Source organism: Larus michahellis, chromosome 17 (assembly GCF_964199755.1).
Source record: "Larus michahellis chromosome 17, bLarMic1.1, whole genome shotgun sequence".
Taxonomy (NCBI): Eukaryota; Metazoa; Chordata; class Aves; order Charadriiformes; family Laridae; genus Larus; species Larus michahellis.
The window spans coordinates 963,911-978,279 of NC_133912.1; the positions used below are offsets into that span (position 1 = coordinate 963,911).

General features: G+C 67.6%; 2 protein-coding genes across 7 annotated transcripts in view; one reads left to right on the plus strand and one right to left on the minus strand.

The window, feature by feature from the left end:
- Positions 1-161: 161 nt before the first annotated feature.
- On the plus strand, positions 162-9,941 carry ROBO4 (roundabout guidance receptor 4). Of its 6 annotated transcripts, none has more exons than XM_074561257.1 (19): positions 162-271; positions 406-450; positions 549-827; positions 905-1,043; positions 1,124-1,251; positions 2,094-2,209; positions 2,335-2,554; positions 2,624-2,772; positions 3,406-3,577; positions 3,663-3,813; positions 3,898-4,028; positions 4,778-4,954; positions 5,041-5,323; positions 5,419-6,237; positions 6,327-6,479; positions 6,570-6,719; positions 6,800-7,125; positions 7,243-7,377; positions 7,474-9,941. In XM_074561257.1, the coding sequence occupies exons 1-19, from the start codon at positions 208-210 to the stop codon at positions 7,617-7,619; spliced, it is 3,783 nt and encodes a 1,260-aa protein (XP_074417358.1). In that variant the 5' UTR covers positions 162-207; the 3' UTR covers positions 7,620-9,941. The 6 variants fall into 6 exon arrangements, with proteins under 6 accessions (XP_074417358.1, XP_074417359.1, XP_074417354.1 ...); XM_074561258.1 differs by having other exon boundaries at positions 6,600-6,719; XM_074561253.1 differs by having other exon boundaries at positions 6,327-6,719.
- The window catches only part of ROBO3 (roundabout guidance receptor 3), a 20,808-nt gene continuing 15,954 nt past the window's right edge, over positions 9,516-14,369 (minus strand). Inside the window, exons 13-25 of the mRNA XM_074561259.1 lie at positions 13,785-13,906; positions 13,480-13,699; positions 13,275-13,387; positions 12,692-13,166; positions 12,480-12,606; positions 12,286-12,386; positions 11,988-12,197; positions 11,750-11,909; positions 11,511-11,678; positions 10,189-10,295; positions 10,032-10,109; positions 9,822-9,929; positions 9,516-9,730 (exon numbers count right to left, since the gene is read on the minus strand). Coding sequence (XP_074417360.1) covers positions 9,516-9,730; positions 9,822-9,929; positions 10,032-10,109; positions 10,189-10,295; positions 11,511-11,678; positions 11,750-11,909; positions 11,988-12,197; positions 12,286-12,386; positions 12,480-12,606; positions 12,692-13,166; positions 13,275-13,387; positions 13,480-13,699; positions 13,785-13,906 — 2,204 coding nt within the window. The remainder of the gene's footprint in view (positions 9,731-9,821; positions 9,930-10,031; positions 10,110-10,188; positions 10,296-11,510; positions 11,679-11,749; positions 11,910-11,987; positions 12,198-12,285; positions 12,387-12,479; positions 12,607-12,691; positions 13,167-13,274; positions 13,388-13,479; positions 13,700-13,784; positions 13,907-14,369) is intronic.

Here is a 14,369-nt window from a genome sequence, read left to right on the forward strand (position 1 = left end):
TTAAACACCGGTGTCCCCAACCCTGCTGCCTCCGGGTGCTGCCAGTGCCACCATGACCGGGTGTTTGTGTCCATCTCCCTCCCCCAGCACTTCCCGGCCCCCGCGTCCGGCTATTGTCCCCCCCCATCCGGAGCCTGATCTGGTCCCGGTGCCGGCAGGGAGGGACCGGGATTTGGGGAGGAAGCGGGAAGGTTGGCCGGGGCCGGCATGGCGGGCGGCTGGGCGACGGCGTTGGGACTGGGGCTCTGCCTCGCCGCGCTGCGCCGGGGAGGTGAGTGCGGCCCCCGGGGAGGGGGGGGGAGAAAAATACCCTTAATTCCGCCCCCCCCCGCTGCCCCCCGCCACCCACCGGGGCTGAGACCGTGCGCTCTCGGTGCACCCACCGTCCTCCATGTCACCCCACAGGCTGCCACCCCCCCGGCGCAGCCCCGGCCCCCCAAACCGCAGCTGGTAAGGACACCCCGTGGGGATGGTGTGGGTGGGTGGGGGGGGGGGACCCCAAAAAATCCTGTCCTCCCCCCACCCATGGCGTCCCCTCCCCACCGCAGCGCTGCGGGACAATTTCCGCCTGCAGCCGGGTGATTTGGTGGCCACGGCGGGGCAAGCGTTGGAACTGGATTGCGTCCCCCCCTCGGGGCACCCCGAACCCCGCGTCACCTGGAAGAAGGACGGGGTGACCTTGGACTTGACGGGTGACCGGTACTTGGTCACCAACGGGAAGCTGCGGGTGGCACCGGCGCGGCGCGGCGATTCCGGGATCTACGTCTGCGTGGCGGCCAACGCGGCGGGCGAGAGGGAGAGCCGGGGCGCCCGCGTCTCCGTCCTGGGTAAGCCCCGGGTGTCCCACGGGTGGGGGACATGTCACACCCGGTGCTGGTGCCACGTCCCTCAATGTCCCCCGCAGAGAAGCCGACCATCGTGCGGCGCCCGAGCGACGCCGTGGCGGTGGCCGGCAGCACCGTGGAGCTGGGCTGCGGCGCCCAAGGTGACCCAGCGCCGCGGGTGCAGTGGCACAAGGAACGCGGGGACCTGCCCTGGGGCAGGTAGGTGGTGGCAGGGTGGAGGTGTCCCATCCCCCAGGGTGGGGTGGTGAGGGGGCTGATGGAGACCTGGTGACCCGCAGGCACGAGGTGGACCGGGAGAACACGTTGCGCCTCTACGCCGTGACGGCCACCGACGCCGGCGCCTACGTGTGTACGGCACAGAGCCAGCTGGGCACCGCCGCCGCCACCGCCCGCCTCCGCGTGGAGGGTCAGCGTGGGACCTCTGTGGCCTCCACCGCCACGGGGACCCAGGGTCATCTTGTGGGGGGAGGTCCATGCAAAGGGAGCCATCTAACGGGGGCCATCTAATGGGGTTCGTCCAAGGGGAGTCTGTCCAAGGAGGGGTCCAGCCAAGGGGGGTCCAGCCAAGGGAGGTCCAGTCAAGGAGGTCGTCCATGGGGAGTCTGTCCAAGGGGGATCCATCCAAGGATATCTATCCAAGAAGGTCTATCCAAGAGGGTCCATCAAAACAGGGTCCATCCAACTGACTCATCTAAGGGAGTCCATTCAAGGAGGGTCCATCAGAGGGGCTACTTCTGAAGGGTGTCCGTCTCAGGAGGTCCATCTAAAGGCATCCATCCAACAGTATCCATCCAAGGGGCCCATCCAAGCATGTCCGTGTAAGGGGATGCATCCAGGTGGGGGTCCATCCAAGGGGATCTATTCAAGAGAGTCCATCTAAAGGGGATCCATCCAAGCAGGTTCCTCCAAGGGGATCTCTTTATGGGGGTGTGTCCAAGGTGGGGGTTCAATTAAAAGAGGATCCAGCAAGAGGTATCCATCCAAAGGGTCCGTCTAAGGGGGACATATCAATGGGAGTCTATCATGGGGTCCATCAAAGAAGGTCCATCCAAGAGGTGTCCATCCAAGACAGATTCATCAAAGGGTGTCTGTCTGAGGGGGTCTGTCCAAGAGGTGTCCATCCAAAGGGTACATCTGAGTGGGTCCTTCCAAGGACACCCCAGGGTCTCCAGGCACAGGTATCTGGGGCGGGTGCTGAGGGACCTTGCTCCTGCCTGGTGCCGCTGTTACCTTCCCTCTGCCCCGCAGACCGCCTGCCAACGGGCCGGCGGGAGGCCGCGCCCCGGGACCTGCTGGCCATGCGGCTGCACCTGGACAACGGCACCGCGCTGCCTGCCGCCGCCGCCGTCCGGCTCCGCTGGCGGGTTGGTGTGATGTCAGGATGTCCCCGCCAGAGGGCTGGGATGGGACACAGGGATGAGGCTGGAGCTCCATCCCCATGTTCCATCCGTGTCCCACCATGCCTGGTAACCCTTCCCGTCCCCTCCAGGTGCTGACGCCGGCACCGGCGCCGGAGGGCTACGTGGTGCTGTACCGCTGCCTGCTCCCTGCCACCACCGCCTGGGTCCAGCACGACGCGGGCAGGGACCTCAGCACCGTCATCCCCGCGCTCCGCAGGGGCTACAAGTATGAGTTCAAGGTCCGACCTTACGCTGGAGGGACCCAGGGCTTGGACAGCAACAGCAGGCACCTCTGGATACCCGAGGAAGGTGCGTTGGGTGTGAGGTGCCACCAGGGATGCCCAGGTGGAGGATGAGGGGGTCAGTTGGGGGTCCCAGGGGGCCTCAGCACCGCTGTCCCGGCAGTGCCAAGCGCGGCGCCCCAGCACATCACTGTGGGCCAGGCTGAGACGGGGAACGGCACCGTGGTCGTGAGCTGGGAGCCACCTCCTCCTGAGGCCCACAACGGCATCATCCGGGGCTACAAGGTTTGGGGTGACGGGGCAGGGAGGGGCCTGGGGGCTTCTGGCCAAAGAGGGTCCATCCAAGGCGCCTGTCTAAGGGGGATCCATCCAAGAAAGGAGCCTATCAAAGGCGGGGGCCTATCCAAGGGTGGCCATCCAAGGAGTGCCAGTCCAAGGGGTCCATCCAAGAGGGATCTTGATAAGGAGGTTTGGTCAAGGGGGCCAACCAAGGTGGAGGTCCATCCCAGGAGACCCATCTAAGGGGGGATCCATCCAAGGAGATACATCCAAGGGGTAACTCTAAGGAAGGGGGTCATCCAAGCAGATCTAACCCAAGGGGGACCATCCAAGGGGGTTCAGCCTAGGGGATTCATCTAAGGGGTCCTCCAAGGGGTCTGTCCAAGAGGGATCCATCAATGGGGGTCCACCAAGTGGATTCATCTAATGGGGCCCACCCAAGGGGGTCCATTCAAGGGGCGTTCCTCCATGGGCATCCATGCAAAAGGGTCCATCAAGGGGATCCATCTAAGGGGGGGGTGCACCCAAGGGGGTACATGAAAAGAGGCTCATCCAAGGGGGTCAATCCTGTTGGGATCCATCATGGGGATCCACCAAGGGCCTTCATCTAAAGGGGCTCATACCCTTGGTGCCTGCCAGGTCTGGTCAATGGGGGAGGGGTGGCAACGCCCCACCAACAGGACAGTGGACGGAGGCACCCACCACCTGGAAACCCTCCTCCCGAGCCCTGGGGCCGAATTCTGCGTCCAGGTGGCAGCTTTCAACGGCGCGGGGCTGGGGGTCCCCAGCAATGTCACCTGCAGCATCCTGGGTAGGGGACAGGGAGCAAGACGGGGTGCAGGGGTGGGGGGTGTGGAGGGGGTGGCATAGGGGTGACACCGGTGGGACCCTCGCAGGGCTGACAGCGGGGAGCACCAGGGTGGTGCAGGTGCTGCGGCAGCCCGCCGTCATCGCAGCCGCCGGCTCGCTGCTCTGGCTGGCCTTGCTCGCCCTCCTCCTCCTCCTCTGCCAGCGCCGCGCCAGCCAGGACGCCGCGGCTCGCCACAGGTGAGGGGGGGGGTGGGCCGTGGGGTGGGGTGTCCTCGGCAGGGTGGGGACGGGGGTGACCTGGTGGCACCCCTCGCCCCGCAGGCTGGCGGCCGGTGACTCGCCGTGGCTCGGTGGCCCCTGGAAACCTGGCTGTGCCCCCCCCAACCTCAGCAGCAGCAGCAGCCTCAGCAGCCGGCTCCTGGGCAGCGACGGCAGGGACCCCCACCCCTCCAGTGAGCCCCGTGGGGCTGGGACCCCCACCCAGAGCCGTGGGACCCCCACCCCTTCCTTGAGCCCCGGGTTGGGACCTCCACCCAGCGGTGTGGGACCCCCACCCCTCCAGTGAGCCCCATGGGGCTGGGACCCCCACCCAGCGCCGTGGGACCCCCACCCCTCCAGTGAGCCCCATGGGGCTGGGACCCCCACCCAGCGCCATGGGACCCCCACCCCTCCAGTGAGCCCCATGGGGCTGGGACCCCCACCCAGTGCCGTGGGACCCCCACCCCTCCAGTGAGCCCCATGGGGCTGGGACCCCCACCCAGTGCCGTGGGACCCCCACCCCTTCATTGAGCCCCATGGGGCTGGGACCCCCACCCAGAGCCGTGGGACCCCCACCCCTTCCTTGAGCCCCAGGTTGGGACCTCCACCCAGCGGTGTCGGACCCCCACCCCTCCAGTGAGCCCCATGGGGCTGGGACCCCCACCCAGCGCCGTGGGACCCCCATCCTGTTCCATGGGACCCCTCACCCACTGCCTAGGACCCTCGCCGGGTGCTGTGAGACCAGCGAAGGGTGCCCAAGACCCCCACCCTATGCCTGGGACCCCCCTCGATGCCATGGGACCCCCAACTGGGCGCCCCCCGTTGCCATGGGACCCGCTCCGCGGGCAGCAGGGACCTGGGGACAGACGGAGCGGAGGACGGAGGGGACAAGAGACACCCAGCTCAGCACCCATGGGTGCCCTGACCGCTCTCGCCCCCCCAGCCCTGTCCTTGGACCCCTCGAGCCTCGGCCCCCCCACGCCCCCCAACCACAGCAGCCTCCACGGGGGCCACCAGCCGCCCCTTGGGGACGCAGGGTGCTACGTCGGGGGGCACCCTGGGGTGCGCACCTCGCCCAGCACCCCCAACCCCGCACCCTGGGAGCGCGTCCGCAAGAGAGGTGGGTATGGGGCGGGGGACACGGGGACACGGGGGGGGGGACACCGGGGGGGTGGCTCATGGCTGCGTGTTGCCTGTCCCGTGCAGAGCTGCACCAAGTGCACAGCACCCCGCTGCTCGCCGGTGGCCCCGGCCACGTCCCCGGGAGCGAGTGGGGGACGGATTTTGGGCTGGCAGCTGGGTGGCCTCGGCAAAGGGGACACGACGGTGACGCCGCCACCGCCGCGGCGGCCGGAGGGGACCCGTGGCAGCTGCCGGTCTTCAGCTCCCCCAAACCACGTCGGGGCAGCGCCTCACTGGCCGCCGGCGTCACCGGCTTACCGGTGACACCCCCGAGGCCACCCCACGCCTGGCACCCACCGGTGACGCGGTGAGTCTGGGTGTCCCCCACCCTGGGGAGGCAGACGGGTGCCCCCCACCCTGACTCCTATGCCGCAAATGCCACCGCGTCCTTTCCACCTGCAGGTCCCCGGCCACTGCACGTCCCAGGGACACGTCCCCCAACACCAGGCGCCCCAAGGACGTGTCCCAAGTCACTGGGACCCCCAGGGACGCCTCCCCAGTCACCAGGCGCCCCAAGGACGTGTCCTCGCTCGCTGAGATCCCCAGGGACATGTCCCCGGCCACGAGACGCCCCAAGGACATGGGCACCACGGTCGCTGGGATTCCTAGGGACATGTCTCCAGCCACCCGGCGCCCCAGGGACACATCCTCGGTCACTGAGAGCCCCACACCAGCCGCCAGACACCCCAGGGACATGTCCCTGGTCACTGAGAACCCCAAGGACATGTTCCTGGCCACCAGGCGCCCCAAGGATGTGTCACCAGTCACCAGGCACCCCAGGGTCAAGTCCCCAGTCACCAGATGCCATGAGGACACGTGCCCAGCCACCAGGCAGCCCAGGGAGCCATCGCCAGCCACCAGGCACCAGAGGGACACAATCTCAGTCACCAGGCATCCTGAGGACACATCCCCGGTCACCAGGTGCCCCAGGGACATGTCCCCCGTCACCAGGCACCCCGAGGAGATGTCGCCAGTCCCCGGGCACCACAGGGACACGTTCCTGGGGAGCAGGTACCCCAAGGACATGTCCCCAGCCACCAGGCACCCTAGGGACCCATCACCAGTGACCAAGCGCCAGTGGGACATGTCACCAGCCACCAGGCAGCCCGAGGACACGTCCTCAGCCAACGGACACCCGAGGGACAAGTCCCCAGTCACCAAGGTCCCCAAGGAGAAGTCTCCAGGCACTGCACACCGCGAGGACAAGTTTCTCTCCACCAGGTACCGCAAGGCCATGTCCCTGGTCACCAGGCACCCCAGGGACCCATCGCTGGTGACCAGGCACCCAAGGGACATGTTCCTGTCTCCAGCAGGTACCCTGAGGACATGTCACCGGTCACCATGCACCCCAAGGACACATCCCCAGACACCAGGCACCCAAGGGACACATCCCCGGACACCAGACGCCCCGATGAGAAGTCTCCAGCCCCTGGTCACCGCAGGGACGCTTTCCTGGGCAGCAGGTACCCCAAGGATATGTCCCTGGTCACCAGGCATCGCAGGGACCCATCACTGGTGACCAGGCACCCAAGGGACATGTTCCTGGCCACCAGGTACCCCAATGACACATCCCTTGCCACCAGGCACCCCAGGGACAGGTCCCCACGCCCTGGCCGCCTCTCACCGGTGCTCAGCGATGGGGTCTTGACGCCTCAACGAGTGGCCGAGGACCTGGAGATGGACCAGGACACCATCTGCCCCAGGTACACTCCACCCCCCTGGGACACCACCATGGTGGCAGCATCCCCTGGTGCCAGCGGCGTCCCTGCCATGTCCCCCACAGCGCCCCAGTGCCGGCCATGCCCCGGTCCTTCTCGCCGCCGCACACCTACGGCTACATCTACGGGCCACCAGCCTCCGAGCTGGGTGAGGAGGAGGAGGAGGAAGAGGAGGAGGAGGAAGAGCAGCCAGTGACGAGGGGCTCACCGGGGGGGTCGCTGCTGAACGGCTGGGGCTCTGTCTCAGAGGACAACTTCACCAGCGCCCGCTGCAGCCTGGTGAGCTCCTGCGATGGCTCCTTCCTCCTGGACGCCAGCTTCGCCCGGGCGCTGGCGGTGGCCGTCGATGGCCTCTGCTTCAGCCTCGAGGACACCGACGGGAGCTATGGGGGTGAGCGAAGGGTTCCCGGACCCCCACTCTGACCCCCAGCACTGTCACCTCTTCAGGGAAGGTGGCCCTATCGTGACACGGCGGTGGTGCCACCACCTCCTGCCTTCTCCCCGGTAGGTCCCTCACCACCACCATCACCCTTGGAGGAGGTCTTCTCGCCCGGGGTCCCCATCCCCACCTGGGACTGGGGGACTGCGCTGGGGGTGCCGCGGAGACCCAGGATGGAAGCGGCTGTGGGCATCCCACAGCACGGTGAGCAGCGCCCCGATGCAGGGGTGATGGGCACCGGGGGCGGTCCAGGGTGTCACCCATCGCGGGGTGCTGGAAAATGTCCCCATTTCTTTCCAGGTGGCCACGGGATGGGCAGCGGTGGCCCCTGGGCCAGGGCAGGTGGTGAGATGGGGACAGGAGGGACAGAAGCGTGGCGTTCTCCGGGGCGTAGGATGCGGCAAGGCCAGAGTCCCCTCAGCTCGGCTAAAAACCAGCTTTATTAAGAAGTTCCCAAAAAAGGGGCTCTTTGCTAACAAAAGCCACCCACAAAGGGTGGGTGGCACCAAGGTGGGCAGATGTCCCTCCTTCTCCAACATCCTCAACCTCCCCAAGTGTCCTTATCCTTTCCCAGTGTCCCCATCCCTCCCCAGATTCCTCATCCCTCCCCAGCATCCTCACCCTCCTCAAGTGCCCTCGTCCCCTCCAAGTGTCCTTGTCCCTCCCCAGTGTCCTCCTCCTTCCCCAGCATCCTCATCCCCCAACCATCCTCATCCTTGCTCCGCCCAAGCACCGTTGTCCATTCCAAGTGTCCCTGCCTTTCCCCAGGGTCATTGTCCCCCTGCCTGTCCTCATCCCCGCTGACAGTTCTCATTCCTCCTGACTGTCCACATCCTTCCTCGGCACCCTTGTCCCACCTCGACCGGCCTTGACCCCCCCGCCAAGTGTCCTCATCCCTCATAAGCCACCTTGTCCTTCCTGCATGTCTTTGTGCTCCCTCCAGGTGTCCTCATCCCTCCTATCCATCCTCATCCCCAGGGTTCTCATCCCTCCTGAGCACCCTCATCATTCCCCAACTGTCTTCACCCCCTCCCAAGGCTCCTCATCCCTCCCCACCATCCTCATCCCCCTGCGACCATCCTCCTCGTCCCTCCCTACTGTCCTTGTCCCTCCCAAGCAACCTCGTCTTACCCAAGTGTCCTCTTCCCCCCAGCGATCCCCAACCACTTGGCGTCCTCGTCCTTCCCCAGTGTCCTCGTCCCCCCAAGCACCCTTGTCCCCCAAAGTTCCTTGTCCCTCCCCAGCACACTCATGCCTCTGCAGTGTCCTTGTCCTTGTTGCTCCCATGCATGCTCGTCCCACCAGCTGTCCTCATCCCCTCCAACCACCCTCATCCCTCCCAGCCATCCTTGTCCCTCCCCAGTGTCCTCATCCCTCCCCATTGTCCTTGTCCCCAGGGTCCTCCTCCCTCCCTGAGCATCCTTGTCCCTCCCCAGTGTCCTCATCCCTCCCAATTGTCCTTGTCCCCAGGGTCCTCCTCCCTCCCAGCCATCCTTGTCCCTCCCCAGTGTCCTCATCCCTCCCAATTGTCCTTGTCCCCAGAGTCCTCCTCCCTCCCTGAGCATCCTTGTCCCTCCCCAGTGTCCTCATCCCTCCCCATTGTCCTTGTCCCCAGGGTCCTCCTCCCTCCCTGAGCATCCTTGTCCCTCCCCAGTGTCCTCATCCCTCCCAATTGTCCTTGTCCCCAGGGTCCTCCTCCCTCCCTGAGCATCCTTGTCCCTCCCCAGTGTCCTCATCCCTCCCAATTGTCCTTGTCCCCAGGGTCCTCCTCCCTCCCTGAGCATCCTTGTCCCTCCCCAGTGTCCTCATCCCTCCCAATTGTCCTTGTCCCCAGAGTCCTCCTCCCTCCCTGAGCATCCTTGTCCCTCCCCAGTGTCCTCATCCCTCCCCATTGTCCTTGTCCCCAGGGTCCTCCTCCCTCCCTGAGCATCCTTGTCCCTCCAGTGTCCTCATCCCTAGTGACCGTCCTTGGCTCCCTCAGGCAACCTCATCCTTCCTCAAGCATCCTCGTCCCTCCCAATTGTCCTTGTTCCCGGGGACTTCATCCTTCCTGAACACCCTTGTTCCTCCCCAGAGTCCTCGTCCCTCCCAACTGTCCTTGTCTCCACGGTCCTCCTCCCTCCCTGAGCACCCTCCGCATCCCTCCCAAGCATCCTTGTCCATCCTGACTGTCCTTGACCCACCCCAGGTGTCCTTGTCCCCCCCTCGCGCTGCCACCCCCCGGCTGCTGGCTCTGTGCAACCCTGTTTACGCGGTGCCCCTCAGAAATTAAAGAGCATCCTCCCCGTCCCCCCCACGTTCCCCAGCCCCGTGTCCCCAGCCCTGCCACCTTGCCCTCTTCTTCATCGCTTCTCCTGCGACGGGCAGGGAAATGGGGGACCCGGGCGGCGGCGGTGGCCGGTGCCTTCACCGCGGTCCCCCGGCGTCCGGCTGCGCCCCGAGCCGTGGCCGCGGGAGCTGGTGGAGCCACGGGACGAGACGCTGCCCGTCGTGGAGCAGCTGCCGGACGCTTGACCCCGGGGCAGGCCGGAGGGTTTGCCGTAGGGGACGACCTCGTCTGCAAGGGAGGGGACAAGGTTGGGGCTCGGCGGTGACACCCCCCCACACGCACGCACCCCTTTGGCACAGGGCGGGTGGCCGGGGCTTACCGCCGCGGGGCGGGCGATGGGTGACCTTGCGCTCGGCCCCGCTCGCCTCCCGCTCCGGCGAGGGGCCGGGGGTCTCGCCCGGCGGCGGCAGCGGCGGCGGTGGCAGGTCTGCGACGGAGAGCGGAGGGACAGGGCTTAGCCCCCCATGACCCCCCCCCGCCCCGAGCCCCCCACATTTCCCTTCCCCCCCCCTCCCCCGCCCCAACTCACCTCCCGGCTGCTTTTCCCGGTGGTAGCGGCTGCATTTGGGCTTCAGGCGGCTTTTTGGGGTCTCCCCGCGGGTTTTCCCTGGGGGCGATGGCGGCGTCAGTCCCCCCCCCAGCCCATGAGCGCCCCCCCCGCCCCCAAATGGCCCCCCAAGGCTCACCTGTGCTGGGAAGGCAGCGGGCTCGGGGTGGGTGGCCCTCGTCAGCATCCGGACTCGGCAGGGGGCTGGGTGCCCGCGGGGGGGTACCGGTGCCATGGGGGGGTCTCCTGGCAAAGATGGGGGGGGGCGGTGTGTGTGAAGCCGTGGGGGGAGGGCGGGGGGGGAGGGGGGTGCTTGGCGGCAGCCGTGGCGCTGGCGGGACGCCAGCTGTGCCGGAGCGGGAGGACACTGCGTCGCGGTGGCACAGCTGGATGGGCAACGGTGTGGGGGGGTTAAAGCACGGCAGCCGGGTGGCAGGGCCACAGCTGGATTGCGACCGCACATCTGGATGACAGCACGGCCGGATTGCAGCTGCGCGGCTGGGTCGCAACCCCACAGCTGGGTCGCAAGCACAGCCAGACTGCGCCTGCACATCTGGATGACAGCACGGCCGGATTGCAGCCGCACGGCTGGGCTGTGGTGGCACAGCTGGATCGCAGCACAGCCGGGCTGCCGTCGCACAGCTGGATTGCAGCGCTACAGCTGGCCCCCGACGCCACCGCTGCGTCGCGGTGGCGTGTCCAGCATGGCGATGGCACGGCTGGGTGGCGGTGGCACCACTGGATCATCCAGAGCTGGGCCGCAACAGCACAGCTGGATGGCAACGTCCCAGCCAGCTGGTGACAGCGCAGCCACATCACGGCAACGCAGACGGAACGTCACGCCACGGCCAGCCCACAGTGTCACCAATGGGTCACGACAGCAGGGCCAGAGCATGACCCGACAGCAGGGACGGATGGTGACAACGCGGATGGATCGCAAAGGGACATTTGGACCGTGGTGGGACTTCCAGACCCCAGCGGGACATTTGGACCCCGATGGCACGGCTGCACCACGATGGCACAGCAGCGCCGGATCATGACAACATGACTGGATTGTGATGGGACATCCGGACCCCGATGGGACATCCGGACCCCGATGGGACATCTGGAACCCGATGGGACATCCGGACCCCGATGGGACATCCAAACTCCAATGGCATGGCTGGACCACGATAGCACGGCAGGGCTGGATGGTGACAACGTGTCTGGACCGCGATGTGACATCTGGACCACGGTGGGACATCTGGACCACCATGGGACACCCAGACCCCTATGAGGCATCTAAACCCCAATGACACGGCAAGACCGTGATGGCACGGCAAGGTCAGGGCATGACAACGTGGCTGGATCACGACGGGACACATCATGGTGGGCCATCCAGACCCCAATGGACATCCGGACCCTGATGGGGACATCAAGACCCCGATGGCACAGCTGGACCAAGTGACACCTATTTCCTACCGGAGCAGGCCGGGGCTATCGAAGTCACGGAGGCGAGGGATGTCCTCGGCGGCGCGGGGTGACGGCGTCAGCGTGGCGGTGGACCAGCAGCCGGAGGAGGCGACGGGTGAGGACGGCGCGGTGGCACAGGGGACGTGCTCACCGGGGTACCACTCCTCCGCCCCCGGCCTGCAGGGTGGGGGCCGCAGGGTCGGCGCCGGGGCCAGCGTGGCCCAGCCCCCCCGGACTCCCACACTCACCCTCCAGCTGCCTCTTCCTCTTCATCCTCCTCCTCCTCCTCCTCCTCCTCCTCCTGGGCGCACTGGCTGAGCTCGCTGGCCGAGGGCGGCGGGGGCAGCAGCTCCGTCCAGCTCACCGCCGGCGCCTTCACCGCTTGCCCCAGCTTCTTCCTCTTGGCCCCTGCGGCGAGGAAGGACGCCAGCGTGGGGCTGCGGGGAGGGGACCCGTGCGTCCCCCCAACCCATCCCACCGCCCTACCGTGCTCGGCCCGGCCACGGGATGCCGGGGGAGCGGGGCCATCCATCAGCTGGGCGACCCCCCCGGGGTAAGGGGTCCCGTGCTGCGAGAAGGGCCGGGGGAAGGTGCGCAGCTCCTCGCCGCCCGCCTCGATGGTGCTGTAAACCGGCCCCTCGCCGGCCCCCGCCCCAAACTGCTCCGTCTGGGCGATGTACCGGCTGATGCCGGCCTCTGCGGAAGCCGACCAGCACCGTCAGCGTTGACCATGATCCCCCCCCCACCCCAATCCAAGCCAACCATCCTCCCGACGACCCCTCACCGTTGTAGTATCTCTCGGTGGTCCCCAAGCAGCCGGCGGCACCGGCCACGCCGCCACGCCACGCGTCTGCCAGCCACGGGTAACCACCACCGGCGGCTGCCCTGCAAGGAGACGGGGTGAGGGGATGCCGGCGGGCGGGCGGGCGGTGCTGGGGGTCCCGGGGAGACGGCGGGGGGGACATCGAGGGGGGTTACCTGGGGCTGCCACGCGCCGGAGCCGGGAAGGCGACCGCGGAAAGAGGTGGGGGTGAGGGTGGCGAGGGGCCGCGCCGGGTCGCCACGGCACCTAGGGGCTTACCGGCGGGCGCGTAGGCGAAGGATGCTGCAAAGAGAGGGGCGGCGGGTGGGGTGAGGGGTGCCGGGGTGAGGGGGGGGGTCCCAGGTGTAGCGCGCCCCCCGCTCCATACCGGTGAAGTGGCTCAGCTCCTTCTTCCTGCGGCGGCGGCCGTAGAGCCAAGCGGCGAAGGCGGCGAGGATGACCCAGCAAGCGCCGCCGACGCCGGCGATGAAGGCCGGCCGCCTGGCCACCTCGGCCAAATGCTCGGCCACGCTGCTCCCGCCCGCCGGCCCCGCGTCCCGCTCCGCCGGGGGGGCTGCAAGGGACATGGAGAAGGGGACACACCGGCAGGGGTGCCGAGGAGGCGTCCCCAGCACCGGGGGGACCCCTGCCACCCCCGCACCGGCGGGTGCGGTGGCAAGGAGGGACTCACCGATGCGGATGGGGACAGGGGCGCTGCGGGCGCCCACGCCAGCGCCGGTGGCGGCAGCGACCTCAGCGTGGTAAGGGACACCGGGGACCAGTCCCCGCAGCACCGTCGCCAGCACCGTCCCCTCCACGCTCTGGTTGATGTGGAAGCGGCTCTCGTTGCCCAAGCACCAGATCTGAGGGGGGGTGGAAGAAGACGGGGACGCCCATGGGGACACCGTGACACGGTGTCACGGGGGGGACGGAGAGGGGTCTGCCACATCCCCGTTGCCGCCCGCCCTCACCCGGTAATCACGGATGACGCCGTTCTGCTCGGCTGGCGGCGGCGGCTGCCACGAGATGCGGACGCTGGTGCCGTTACCGGCCACGCTGACAGCTCGCGGCGGGGCGCTGGGGGCTGCCGGTGGAGGGGGGGGACAGGCAAGTAGGGTGTCACCTCCCAGGGAGTCCCCGGGGGACCCCGGCCATCCCCTCCCTCCCCGCGCTCACCCGCCTCGGGGGTGCGCAGGGCTCGCACGGCGCTGTCGGGGCCGTGGAGGCGATGGAAGTAGGGTCGGACCTTGACCTCGTAGTCCTGGCCGCGGCGCAGGTCGGTGAGCAGGGCCCCCCGCTCCCCCGGTGCCTGCACCGCCCGCGCCTCCTCCCAGCGCCCGCCGGGCGGCCGCAGCAGCACCCGGTATCCCTGAAGGAAGGGTGCCTGGCGCTCCACCTGGGGACCCAAGGGGAGGGGGGGATGGTGGGGGGTGATGCTCGGCGCTGGGAGCCCGGTACCGGCCACGCGGAGCGGCACTCACGGTCCAGGAGAGGCGGACGGCGCCCAGCGGCAGCACCACGGGCTCCTGGAGGTGCACGGCCACTTGTGCCAGCTCCCGCTGCACCTGCTCGGGGTCCAGCCCTTGCTGCGGGGGGCTGGCATCTGCCGAAAACAGGAGCGGGGGGTGGGTTCCACAGGCACCTCCAGCGGCATCATTGGGTGGGGATGCACCCAAGGGTGGTGGGTCCTTGGGCAACTCCACTGGTGTCACCAAGTGGGGTGCACTCAAATGTTTTGGGTACACGGGCACCTCCATCAGCATCGCCAAGTGGGGTGCACCCAAGGGTGGGGGGTACATGGGTACCTCCACGGGTGTCACTAAGAGGAGATGCACCCAAGGGTGGTGGGTGCATGGGCATCTCCATTGACGTCACCAAGAGGAGATGCACCCAAGGGTGGTGGGTGCATGGGCATCTCCATTGGTGTCACCAAGTGAAGATGCACCCAAGGGTGGTTAGTCCTTGGGCAACTCCACTGGTGTCACCAAGTGGGGTGCACTCAAAGGTTTTGGGTACATGGGTACCTCCACGGGTGTCACTAAGAGGAGATGCACCCAAGGGTGGTG

Coding starts and splice junctions, on each gene's coding strand:
- ROBO4 (XM_074561253.1), top strand. CDS start 208: ATGGCGGGCGGCTGGGCGACGGCGTTGGGACTGGGGCTCTGCCTCGCC. Junction 4,029..4,777: donor CAGGGACCCCCACCCCTCCA/GTGAGCCCCGTG, acceptor TCGCCCCCCCAG/CCCTGTCCTTGGACCCCTCG. Junction 4,955..5,040: donor GGAGCGCGTCCGCAAGAGAG/GTGGGTATGGGG, acceptor TGTCCCGTGCAG/AGCTGCACCAAGTGCACAGC.